The sequence below is a fragment of the Scyliorhinus canicula genome, chromosome 20 (assembly GCF_902713615.1).
Source record: "Scyliorhinus canicula chromosome 20, sScyCan1.1, whole genome shotgun sequence".
NCBI classification, from domain to species: domain Eukaryota; kingdom Metazoa; phylum Chordata; class Chondrichthyes; order Carcharhiniformes; family Scyliorhinidae; genus Scyliorhinus; species Scyliorhinus canicula.
This window is the reverse complement of record NC_052165.1, coordinates 7,838,186-7,850,760: the sequence shown is the minus strand read 5'-3', so window position 1 is coordinate 7,850,760 and position 12,575 is coordinate 7,838,186. Positions and strand designations below refer to the sequence as shown.

Sequence of the window (12,575 nt, the reverse complement as noted above, 5' to 3'; positions counted from 1 at the left end):
GCTGTGAAGAAGGCCTACGGTGTGCTAGCGTTCATTAACAGAGGGATTGAGTTTAAGAGCCGTGAGGTGAGGTGATGATGCAGCTGTACAAAACCTTGGTAAGGCCACATTGGGAGTACTGTGTGCAGTTCTGGTCACCTCATTTTAGGAAGGATGTGGAAGCTTTGGAGAAGGTGCAAAGGAGATTTACCAGGATGTTGCCTGGAATGGAGAGCAGGTCTTCCGAGGAAAGGTTGAGGGTGCTAGGCCTTTTCTCATTAGAACGGAGAAGGATGAGGGGCAACTTGATAGAGGTTTATAAAATGATCAGAGGAATAGATAGAGTAGACAGTCAGAGACTTTTCCCCCGGGTGGAACAAACCATTACAAGGGGACATAAATTTAAGGTGAATGGTGGAAAATGTAGGGGGGATGTCAGAGGTAGGTTCTTTACCCAGAGAGTAGTGGGGGCATGGAATGCATTGCCTGTGGAAGTAGTTGTGTCGGAAACGTTAGGGACCTTCAAGCGGCTATTGGATAGGTACATGGATTATGGTAGAATAATGGAGTGCAGATTAATTTGTTCTTAAGGACAGCATGGTAGCATTGTGGATAGCACAATTGCTTCACAGCTCCAGGGTCGATTCTGGCTTGGGTCACTGTCTGTGTGCAGTCTGCACATCCTCCCTAACTTTTTGTGGGTTTCCTCCGGGTGCTCCGGTTTCCTCCCACAGTCCAAAGATGTGCAGGTTGGGTGGATTGGCCATGATAAATTGCCCTTAGATTATCATAGAATTTTGGACACTATGATTAAACTAGGACAAAAGTTCGGCACAACATCGTGGGCCGAAGGGCTTGTTCTGTGCTGTATTTTTCTATGTTCTATATTCTATGTACTGACCCCTATGAACTCTGAATTACAGCAGATGTGCTTTGGCTGTCTGGTCAATGAAATCAAAGCTTTATTTGTGTCTTTTGGTTAGTTTAGTCTGTTTAAATTTTGTGGGTTTGAATTTTTGAATGGTAACTTATTAAACCTGTTGCTTCATTAGCAAACATCTCCCAACCGATAGGATAACCCAATCAACCGCAACCTCCTGGCATTTGTAGCTTGAGTTATATGAAAATTATGTATAACTAATGTAGCCACTCCACGTCTGCTGCCGTGATTCTGTCATAATGACTAAAGCATTGGGTGAATGTATTCAAAATGGAAATGTGCTGATAGCAAGCAGCGTCAGCTCAATTGCAAAGTTATTCCCAGCTGTAGATTTAGGTATGTGCAGGGACATCACTTGGCAGTGGGACTGGAAGAACTGCTTATTGAGAAAATGCAAAGCTATGCCGGCAATTAAAAGGAAGTAGCACAATAAGGAGGCAAAGGTCCTTGCAGCTGATGGGAACGCTCAGACTTTTCAACAGATTGGTTGCAATCAACGTTGCTGAACAAATGCAAACCAAAAGATGACGGGCAAAAAATAAAGAAAAGCAAACCCAAGCTGTGGGCCTGACTCTGCCAGTATGTAAATAGGCAGTCCAGCTTCCCGATGGCTGCCGGTGAAGAGGAAGCCACTGGAAGTACTTCACAGGAGACTCGTCTGTTTGCCATTATAGCACCATCCTTGATTCAACATTGCAGTATCCCTATAAAGAAGATTTGGGACTTCCGGTGGCGGCGATGTCCGAGTGAGCCGCACATTCGGTGGGCTCTCACTCCGGCCGGCTGGAACAGCTGTTTCCCCGCGATAGCGGGACTACGGAGGCGGCAGAAAGGCTGCCTGGAACAGAGGAGGAGAGCGGGCTGCAGATGATGTAAGTGTGGGAGGCCAGCAGGTGAGGAAGAAGGAGAGAGAGAGAGAAGGAGGAAGCTGACCTGCAGGGTAAGATGGCGGACCCACGGACCTTCCTTCCTCCAGGACAAAGGGAAAAAGAAAAAGTTTGGAGTTGCTGAGGAGGGACAGCTTGGACCCACTTCAGATGCCCAGGAGGTAAAATTGAAGGAGCTGGGCGAAGGAAAGCGGCAGCGGAGGCGCTGAGGAGCGGGCTGCGGCATATGGAACAGCGGGATTCCAGAAAGCAGAAGAAGAAGGAGAAAAAGGGACAGAGACAAGGACCGGAAGAAAATTAACTGGGACCTAAGATGGCGGACACACGGAACCCGGACTCAGCAATCCAGCTGGCGCTGGATAACATGCTCCAGGTAATGAAGTCCAGTTTTGAAGCGCTGAAGCGGGACAGCTTGGACCCAATCCAGAAAGCGGTGGATCAGCTGAACCAGAGGCTGGACGCCCAGGATGTTAAAGTTAAGGAGCTGGGAGAAGCGGTGGAGGAGCAGGCGGATGCGCAAACGGTTGCAGCGCTAGAAGTGGACGGCCTGAAAGAGCGGCAGAGAAGACTGCTGGACAGAGTGGAGGAGCTGGAGAATAGAGTCCGCAGGAACAATCTGAGGATGGTCGGCCTCCCGGAGGGGGCGGAGGGAGCTGATGCTGCAGCGTTTGTAGCAGACCTGCTGAAGCAGCTGATGGGAGCCGAAGCCTTTCCGCGACCGCTGGAGCTGGAGGGGGCACACAGGGTGCAGGCAAGGCAGGGGCGGCTGGGCGGACCCCCCCGCCCGATGGTGATTAGGTTCCACAGGTTCGTGGACAAGGAGCGGGTGCTGCAGTGGGCAAAGAGCGCCAGGAGCAGCACATGGAATAACAGTGTGCTCCGCATCTATCAGGACCTAAGCCAGGAGGTGGCTCGGCGGCGAGCAGCCTTTAAGAATGTCAAGGAGGTGCTGTTCAAGAAGCACGTGAAGTTTGGTCTGCTGTTCCCAGCTCGGCTATGGGTCACGCACCAGGGTCAACACCACTACTTTTCCGAGCCCGAAGAAGCGATGGATTTTGTGAGGGACCTGGGGCTGGTCCCGAAAGGAGGCCCCAAGGACGCGAGTTAGGGCCCGAGGATTTCTGTGGGGAGGAACGCCGAATGTGCCTGGACTGCTGCTGAACGGTTTGCTGGGCCAATGGGGCCAAGTGGAACATTTGAGACTCTTTCCTTTGTTCATGGACATTTATGTGCTTTTTCTCTTTTTTCTATGTTTTTTCCCTTTTTTTTTCTGTTTGGGCTTTTTGTGCAGCTCGCGGAAGACACTGGAGCCGGCTTGCCCCAGTGGGTGGGGAGGAGGGCGGGGAAACAAGGGGAATGGGACAGGAAGGCGCCGGAGTGTTGAGTCACCGGGCTAGCAGATTGGCTAGTCAAGGAAGTCAGATGGGGGGGAAAGCTATAGCCAGTAGATGGCAGGGGTGGGGGTATCGGGAGATGGGGTTAGGGGAGGGGGGGGTTGTTCTGCTGACGGGAGAGGGACTTGAAATAGGCACTGGAAAGGAGGTCGAGGGTGGAGGCAGCTATAGGGCGGGCCAGGAAGGGCGCGACGCACGGGTCAGGGGCCGGCCCGAGAAAGGCTATGGCTGACCGGCGGGGTGGGATGTGCCCCCCGACCAGGCTGATCACCTGGAACGTCAAGGGACTGAATGGGCCGGTTAAGAGGGCGCGGGTGTTCGCGCACTTGCGGGCCCTGAGGGCGGACGTAATTATGTTGCAGGAGACACATCTGAAAGTGTCAGACCAGACCAGGCTAAGGAAGGGCTGGATTAGCCAGGTCTTCCACTCGGACTTGGACTCGAAGTCCAGAGGGGTGGCAATCATGATCAACAAGCGTGTGCAATTTGAGGCAGAGGGCATATCCGCAGACAGGGGGGGCAGATACCTGATGGTACGGGGCAGGCTGGAGGGGAGAAGAGTGGTGCTGGTGAATATATATGCCCCGAACTGGGATGACGTGGACTTCATTAAAAGAGTGCTGGGGAAGATCCCGGACTTGGATTCTCGCAGGCTAATAATGGGAGGGGACTTTAACATGGTCCTTGACCCGACTTTGGATCGGTCGTGTCCCAGAACGGGTAGACTCTCAGCAATGGCAAGGGAGCTGAAAGGGTTTATGGAGCAAATGGGGGCAGTGGACCCCTGGAGGGAGGGACAGCCAACAGGAAGGGGCTACTCGTTTTACTCGCACGTCCACAAAGTATATTCCAGGATAGATTTCTTTGTGCTAAGCAGGGACTGTAGGGGGGAGGTAAAGAACACGGAATACTCAGCAATTACCATTTCAGACCATGCCCCGCATTGGGTGGACCTGCAGTTAGGGGGAGCGAGTTATCAACGCCCGCAATGGAGGCTAGATGTGGGATTGCTGTCGGAGGAGGGGATCTGCGAGAGGCTTCGGAAATGTATAAAAAATTACCTGCAGGTGAATGACACTGGGGAGGTCTCAGCGGCGACCGTGTGGGAGGCGCTAAAGGCAATAGTGCGGGGGGAGCTGATTTCAATTGGGGCCCACAGAGCCAAGGCAGACCGGGCAGAGATGGATAGATTGGTCAGGGAAATGGTCCGGATAGATGAAGAGCACGCGGAGTCCCCGGGGGAGGTTTTACTCAGGGAGAGGCAGAGGCTACAGGCGGAACTGGGGGCACTATCCACGAGCAGGGCCGTGGAACAGCTTAGGAAGGCGAGGGGAGTGGTGTACGAGTATGGGGAAAAGGCTAGCAGACTGTTAGCGCAGCAACTTAGGAGGAGGGAGGCGGCCAGGGAAATAGGTAGAGTGAGGGACGAGGGGGGGCACAAAGTGGAGGATCCGGCAGAATTGAATAGGGTATTCCGGGACTTCTATTGTAAGCTGTATACTTCGGAGCCGCCAGAAGAACCGGAGGGGATGAAAAGGTTTCTGGATGGGTTAACATTCCCAACAGTTGGGGGGGGGCGAGTGGAAGAGCTGGGGGCCCCGATTAGAGTGGAGGAGGTATTGGGGGGCCTAAAGGCCATGCAGTCGGGGAAGTCCCCGGGGCCGGATGGATACCCAGTAGAGTTTTATAGGAAGTTCTCGGAGCTGGTGGGCCCGGTCTTGGCGAGGGTTTTCAATGAGGCAAGGGACAGAGGGACCCTGCCGCCGACGATGTCACAAGCCACCATATCTCTGATATTAAAGCGGGGTAAAGACCCGGAGGTGTGCGGGTCCTACAGGCCAATCTCCCTGATTAATGTAGATGCCAAGCTCCTGGCAAAGGTACTGGCGGGTAGAATGGAGGACTGTGTACCGGAGGTGATTGGGGAGGATCAAACGGGGTTCGTGAAAGGTAGGCAGCTGGCGGCCAATCTGAGGAGATTGCTCAATGTGATAATGATGCCCCCGGCGGGTAGAGAGGTGGAGGTAGTGGTGGCTATGGACGCCGAGAAGGCCTTTGACCGGGTGGAGTGGGAATATCTATGGGAGGTGCTCGGACGGTTTGGGTTCGGGGAGGGATTGGTGGATTGGATCAAATTATTATATCAGGCCCCGAGGGCCAGCGTCAGGACCAACAGAGAAGTGTCGGAGTACTTTAGGTTGTACCGAGGGACCAGGCAGGGCTGCCCGCTCTCCCCGCTGCTGTTTGCGCTGGCCATAGAGCCGCTGGCGATTGCGCTGAGAGCCGCAGAGGGTTGGAAGGGGATGGTGAGGGGCGGGGTTGAACATAGGGTTTCTCTTTATGCAGACGACCTGCTCCTGTACGTGTCGGACCCAGTGGCCGGGATGGGAACTATACTGGGAATGCTGAGGGAGTTCGGCCAGTTCTCAGGATACAAATTAAATACGGTCAAGAGTGAAATGTTTGTGGTACAGGCAAGGGGCCAGGAGAACAGATTGAGAGGGCTACCATTTAGGTTAGTTGAGGAAAATTTCCGGTATTTGGGAATCCAGGTGGCACGAGACTGGGGCAGGCTGCATAAGTTAAATTTGGCCAGGGTGGTGGAGCAAATGAAGGGAGAGTTTCGGAGATGGGATGCACTCCCGCTGTCGCTGGCAGGGAGGGTGCAGACTGTAAAGATGACAATCCTCCCTCGATTTTTGTTTATTTTTCAGTGCCTCCCGATCTTTATCCCACAGTCCTTCTTCAAAAGAGTTAACGGGCTGATCATGAGCTTTGTCTGGGCGGGAAAGTCTCCGCGGGTGAAGAAGGCAATGTTGGAGAGGAACCGTAGCGAGGGGGGGCTGGCGTTGCCGAGTCTGGTCAATTATTACTGGGCGGCCAACATCGCTATGATAAGGAAGTGGATGGTGGGTACGGGGTCTATTTGGGAGCGGGTGGAGGCGGCTTCGTGCAGGGGCTCCAGTTTGGAAGCCCTGGTCACGGCTCCTCTACCGCTGCCGCCGGCCAAGTACACCACCAGCCCGGTAGTGGTGGCGACCCTGCGGATATGGGGCCAGTGGAGGAGGCATGTGGGGGAGATGGGGGCGTCTGTCTGGGCGCCAATCTGCGACAACCATCGGTTTGCCCCCGGCAGTATGGATGGGGGGTTCCGAGTATGGCGGCGAGCAGGGGCGGGAAGGGTGGGTGATATGTTCCTGGAAGGGAGCTTCGCGAGTTTGAGGAGCTTGGAGGAGAAATTTGGGTTGGTAAGGGGAAATGATTTTAGATACCTACAGCTGCGGGACTTTGTTCGTAGACAGGTCCCATCTTTCCCGCGCCTCCCGCCAATGGGGATCCTAGACAGAATAGTCTCTGGGAGGGACGAAGGGGAGGGTAGAGTCTCGGGTATTTATAAGGTGCTCATGAGGGAGGAAGGGTCCCAGACAGAGGAACTGAAACTTAAATGGGAGGAGGAGCTAGGCGGGGAAATGGAGGAAGGGCTGTGGGCAGAGGCCCTGAGTAGGGTAAACTCGACCGCGACATGTGCAAGGCTCGGGCTGATCCAATTTAAGGTCGTTCACCGGGCCCATATGACGGTGGCTCGGATGAGCAAATTTTTCGGGATAGAGGACAAATGCGCTAGGTGCGCGGGAGGACCAGCGAACCATGTGCACATGTTTTGGGCATGCCCTGAGCTGAGGGGGTACTGGGAGGGATTTGCGGGGGTCATGTCCCAGGTGCTAAAAACAAGGGTGGTGATGAGTCCAGGGGTGGCAATTTTTGGGGTTTCGGAAGACCCGGGCGTCCAGGGGGAGAAAGCGGCCGATGTGCTGGCCTTTGCTTTCCTGATAGCCCGGCGACGAATATTATTGGCGTGGAGGGACTCAAAGCCCCCGAAGACTGAGTGGTGGCTTGCGGACATGTCAAGTTTCCTGGGGATGGAAAAAATTAAGTTCGCCTTGAGGGGATCTGTGCAGGGGTTCACCCGGAGGTGGCAACCATTTATTGAATTCTTTGCGGGAGAGTGAGCGTCAGCAGGGGGGTGGGGGGAGGGGGGGGTAGAGTAGAGTAGGAGGGAAAATATGGCGGGTAGTACGGGTGGGAGGGGAGCGGGCTTGTGCAATACGGTACGATGGAAGTATTGAAAGTACGTGGATGTTTGCACATTTTTGCCTTTTTTGCTTCCTTTCTGATGATGTCTGTAACTGTTTATAAAGCCAAAAACTACCTCAATAAAATTGTTTATTAAAAAAAAAAAGAAGATTTGGGCGGGTTTGAGGTCACAGCTGACTATAACTGACTATCTATGCTGGTCCAGTACCCATTAGCTATTGGTGTCCATGGAGCAAATGGCACATCTCTGCCTCAAGCAAGCCCAAGAACCTGTTCATGGGCAGGTTGACACAGTTGGTTGCAGCTTGGTAGGTGCAGCTTGTTGATCACCTGGGCATGCAATACCATATAAAGCATGGCCTACTGTGATTGGGAGTTACTACGAAGAATACCTGAGCACTAACATTAGTCAGATCTTCATGTATCATTCATACAGCATCGGTCTGCTGCCACAGCCTGCTTTCAGTAGTTGGCACCTCTCCACTAGGTATGCCCACCTCTGGCTATCGAAGGGGTTCTGATTGGGCATGTCGGATTGTCATTGGGGAGCACGTTGCTGGTCTTAATGGAGATGTAATGGGGAAATAGTCGCAGATTTATTTGAACCAAGCGCTCCTAAAATCATAGGTGGCCTGAGTACATTTTAAAGATCAGAAATTGTCTACAGGTTTTTGATTGAACCTTCTCGCCTTGTCCTTTGAAGTCACTGCCTTAATGCCAAAAAGCGCTGAATGCCACTTAAATACCAGTGTGTAATGCACCGTGTGTAATGCATGTTGAAGCACTGATAGATTGGGTGCAACAACTTCAAGAGAATAGAATTAGTGGTGCGTAACAGGTTGCTTATGCCAAACTGGATTGTGCAACCACCCAAGATTAACTTCCATTTATGATCTTCATCTTCTCCTGCTTCAATGGACCGCAAATAGGTGCATATGGGACTTGACAAACATAAAAATTACTCCCTGTATGCAATTGACAGAGAACCAATGGTACATACCTAATCTTACTCTGACATAACACAGTCCATTCTTCATGGATGGAAGCAATGATCAAAAGTAGCTTACACATTTTGTAGAATATCCAGAGGGTCAAAGAAATGACTAGGAGCATGTTACCAGGCTATCATAGACATATGCGGTGGAATGATTACAATGATAGGTTAAACATTGTCGCTCGTCTGTCGTCCGTGTAAAAGTCCCTCCGTTCTGTCTTCACCTCTTAAAGGTGGCATCCGTTGTGGCTGGCGTGAACCTGTGGTTGCCGCAGATGGGGGCCATGGTGGGCATTTTGGTCAAACTGAAGTGATGTCTCATTTGATTCCATGTCCGGAGTGTGGGTATTACCACTGGGTTTGTTGAGTGTTTGGCTGGCAGGGATGGGAGTGCTGTTGTGGCGAGAGCTCGGATGGATGTCCCTACACAGGAACTCTCCTCCTTCCTCACCCATTCTGTTTCCGGTTCCTTCACCCATCCCCTCACTCTCTCTGCAGTGGTAGCATAATAGCCAGGCCCCCCCCCCCCAAGCCCCCAGCCAAACGTCACGATCAATTTGTAAACTGTGTTGAAGAAGGCCTTGGGGATGCAGAGCGTTATGAATCTGAACAGGACGAGGAACCTGGGCATCACATTCATCTTGATCGTCCGCATCCTCCCCACTAGGGAGAATGGGCATATGTCCCACCTCTGCAGGTCCTTTTTTACTTCCTCCGCTAGACTGGTCAGGATCCATGTCCAGCTGTGGGCAATTTGGAACCGAGGTAGCGGAATTTGCTTTGTGCTTGTCTGAACAACAGTCCCTCCAGCTCTACCCCTCACCCTTTCGGGTTCACCGGGAAGATTGTGCTCCTGCTCAGATTGAGTTTGTAGCCCGAGAAAGCTCCAAACTCTTTCAGGAGCTTTATGATCCCTTCCATTCTGCCTTGCGGGTCCGAGATGTAGAGGAGCAGGCCTTCCTCATAGAGTAAAACACTAAGCTCTCTGCCTTCTTTCTGGATCCCTTTCCAATTTTTCGCCATTCTGAGGAAGATCGCCAGCGACATAATTGCCAGGATGAATAGGGGACAGTGGGCATATTTATTACCTTTTGAACACAATTGATCTGATTGGAAGCAACTTCATTAGATATTGGCCAGAAAATTAGCCAATGGTCAGAAAACCATTTCACTCATAGCAGTTTATCAAGACCTTAATAATTTCATTTCTGACATACTATTAACAAACTAATCATGGCAGACTTCAGTGCATGCATTGCGAGCGATGCCGTCACTTGTGTGGTATCAAGGAGGTCAGTAGTACTGGCCCTCATCGCTCAGTGTTTGAAAAAATGAGCTGATCACGGCATAGTCTTCTGCAAGATAGACGAGCATGAAGCATCCTTGATGCATCCTTGACCCAAGAACAGATTGATATTTGATTTTTACATCCTGAAACAAAGCAGTCAGTTACCAGAGTGAAGCCATGCAGCAGATTAATGGACGACCACGACATGGTGCATTTCAAACTATTGCTGAAAGCATAAGCCAAAATGTCATTGAAATGTGTCCAAACTTGTTCGACATTTAAGTGAAAAGCAGCTGGAGGTCACAAATATCAAACTGGAACTATGCGCAGCTGTTGTTCCAATTTAAGGCAAGCAGTTTATTTTTCTCCATCAGCCAACCTTTCGTGGGAACCTATGGAGTCCACACGGATACAGTTTCTGTTTGCCCAATATGGTGTTTGCACGCTCACTGAGGAAGCATTCCCCTGAATGTAAATTCCAACAGCATTGATATAGGTTGGCAGAGACAAGACACAGCAACTCCAGCATGTACAGGGACATGACTGGAGTTCAACCAACTAAAACCATGCTATTGTCCAGCCAGAACCACCCCAAGCTGGCAGGGCATCTGCGTGCAGACTTACCTAAAATGGGAACGATATTGACTCCCATTGATAAGGCATGGTTGCATAATAAAAACATAGAAAATGGGAGCAGGAGTAGGTGATTTGGCCCTTCAGATCTGCTCCATCACTCATGGCTGATCCTCTATCTCCACACCACACTTCAGCTCTCTCCCCATACCCTTGGCACCTTTAGTGTCTAGAAATGTATTCATTTCATTCTTGAATATATTCAGTGACTTGACTCCACAGCCTTCTGTGGTAGAGCATTCCACAGACTCACCACCCTCTGAGTGACGTGGTTTCTCCTCATCTCAGTCCTACTCCATATCCCGCGACTGTGACCCTGTTCTAGAAGCCCCCCCCCCAGCCGAAACATAATCCCTGCATCCCGTCCATCCATCTTGTTTGAACTTTATACGTTTTTGAGAAAGGCCAGCCGGTCAATTATCAACAGTGGTCTCGGGTGCTGTGAACCTGTTTGCCTCGAGTATCAGATGACCCCGTCTGACAGGGGTTGACTACGTTCTGAATTTCCATCACCGAGCATGTTCTTTGGAAGGTGCTTTGACTTAATTAAAGTACATTGCTCACCTTTGCCCTCCCACGTAAGGAAGATAGGTATTACGAGGTCATCAAACAACTGACAAGTGTGGAGCTGAATCCTGCCATGACACGCAGCAGGTGTTGGTGGCCATGATTCACTCTGACCAATCTTCCTCTCCGCTATCTTCAGTTACCGCAGTATATAAAGAATCTTATTGGTTTTCAACTTGTCTTCGTGTGGACTTTTCATTACTATTCAAATGCAAAAATGGGCTCTTTGTTCTTTTATAGTGTTGGGAAAATGGAATAATCCTTTGCCGGGAATTAGCAGACCAATATGAGAGCTTCTACGATTACCGCAACCTGAGCAAGATGAGGGTAATTAATATATCATTCAGCAATTATCCTTAAAATGCATCACATCTCGCATGTATACTTGATATCAGAATAGATTGGTAGTACAACGGCTGATATGTGTATTATGCAGTTTTATTTGTGCATTGATTCACCAGATGATGGAAGCCGCTTTCTATGATAAAATAATGGATCAACAGCGCTTGGAGCCCGAGTTTTTTAGAGTTGGATTTTATGGGAAAAAATTTCCATTTTTCCTAAGAGTGAGTACATGATATAAAATGCTTACAATTTAAAAATAGAATGTTCATTTGCCAAATATACAATGTAAATGTGTAAGGGTAGTAATTAAAGTTTAGCAAATGGTTCATTTGTTAAAGTTTTTGTTTGCAAATGATGAGTTTTGACAGTATAATAATTGCACAGAAAGAAGAGCATTTGTCTGAGTAAGAAGCACTGCATTAACGTGATGTGTGGGTTGATCAGTGCGGAGTATGGTATGTAGCAGAATCAGGAGGAAAAAGGAGATTTAAAGGTAGATTCTCAAACAGCAAAAACCAGCTTTTTAATTGCGGAGTGCAAGGAGGAAATCTTTAGACCAATGTGACATGAGACATAATTTTCCCCACATGATATTGAATCCCCATTTTGTGTTCTAAGTAATCTCCATTTGTGCAGATTAGTAAAGCTGTTTTTCTCTGCTCCTATACAAAATACTTTATGAAGATCGAAATGAGTACGATTCACGTTTCCCTTTTTTTGTATTTTGGGGTCAATTTGAATGCTCTTGACTGCTGTAAATTGAACAGTAGTGGCCTCAATGTAGGTCTGGTGGCCGTAGCACCCCATCAACACCGACATTACAGATGGTCCTGTGTTAAAAGGGACAGATCACGGAGTGTTTGAAATACCCTGTATTTTGGATGATAGGTCTCTCTCAGCAGGGAGACTGAGTCCTGTGATGGAAGTTGGATTCTGATTGCCATTTTAGTTTGAAACTGATATAATATGTACCTGTGAAGGTAATTATTTTAGTGACCCCAAAAGGAGCTATTCTCATCCAATGTTCTCTTTAAAATGTAGTTAGTGTGTGCAGCCAGTTCTCTTCAATGCATGGTCCTTTTTTTTTTTTGCATGCCATGATTAATAGGGGGATCAGGGGTTATGAGGAGAAGGCATGAAAATGGGGATGAGAAACTTATAAGCCATGATTGAATGGCGGAACAGACTTGAGGGACTGAATGGCCTAATTCTGCTCCTGTGTCTTATGCCCACACATGCATATTAATTAACTTGGAACAAGACCTGCATGGTACCTTCTAGGTTGCTGCATGGCTGTGCATTTCCTTAGTTTAGCGGAAACTCTGAACACACCAATCCCCCAGCTTGCTACATCCAATTTACCCAGCTGATGGTCGCTGTGGTGCAGTTTTAACCAGGGCAGAGCTGCAAAATGACACCTCGTTAAGGGCATTTGTCTGAGAGGATGAATTAT

The 12,575-nt window shown here is 49.8% G+C and overlaps 1 protein-coding gene across 5 annotated transcripts in view; it reads left to right on the top strand.

The window, feature by feature from the left end:
- dock4 (dedicator of cytokinesis 4) overlaps window positions 1–12,575 on the top strand; it is a 440,672-nt gene that overhangs the window by 333,584 nt on the left and 94,513 nt on the right. For all 5 annotated transcript variants that reach the window (XM_038780165.1, XM_038780167.1, XM_038780164.1 and 2 more), the window contains 2 exons: window positions 11,018–11,104; window positions 11,239–11,343. In XM_038780165.1, the coding sequence (XP_038636093.1) occupies window positions 11,018–11,104; window positions 11,239–11,343 (192 nt within the window). The remainder of the gene's footprint in view (window positions 1–11,017; window positions 11,105–11,238; window positions 11,344–12,575) is intronic.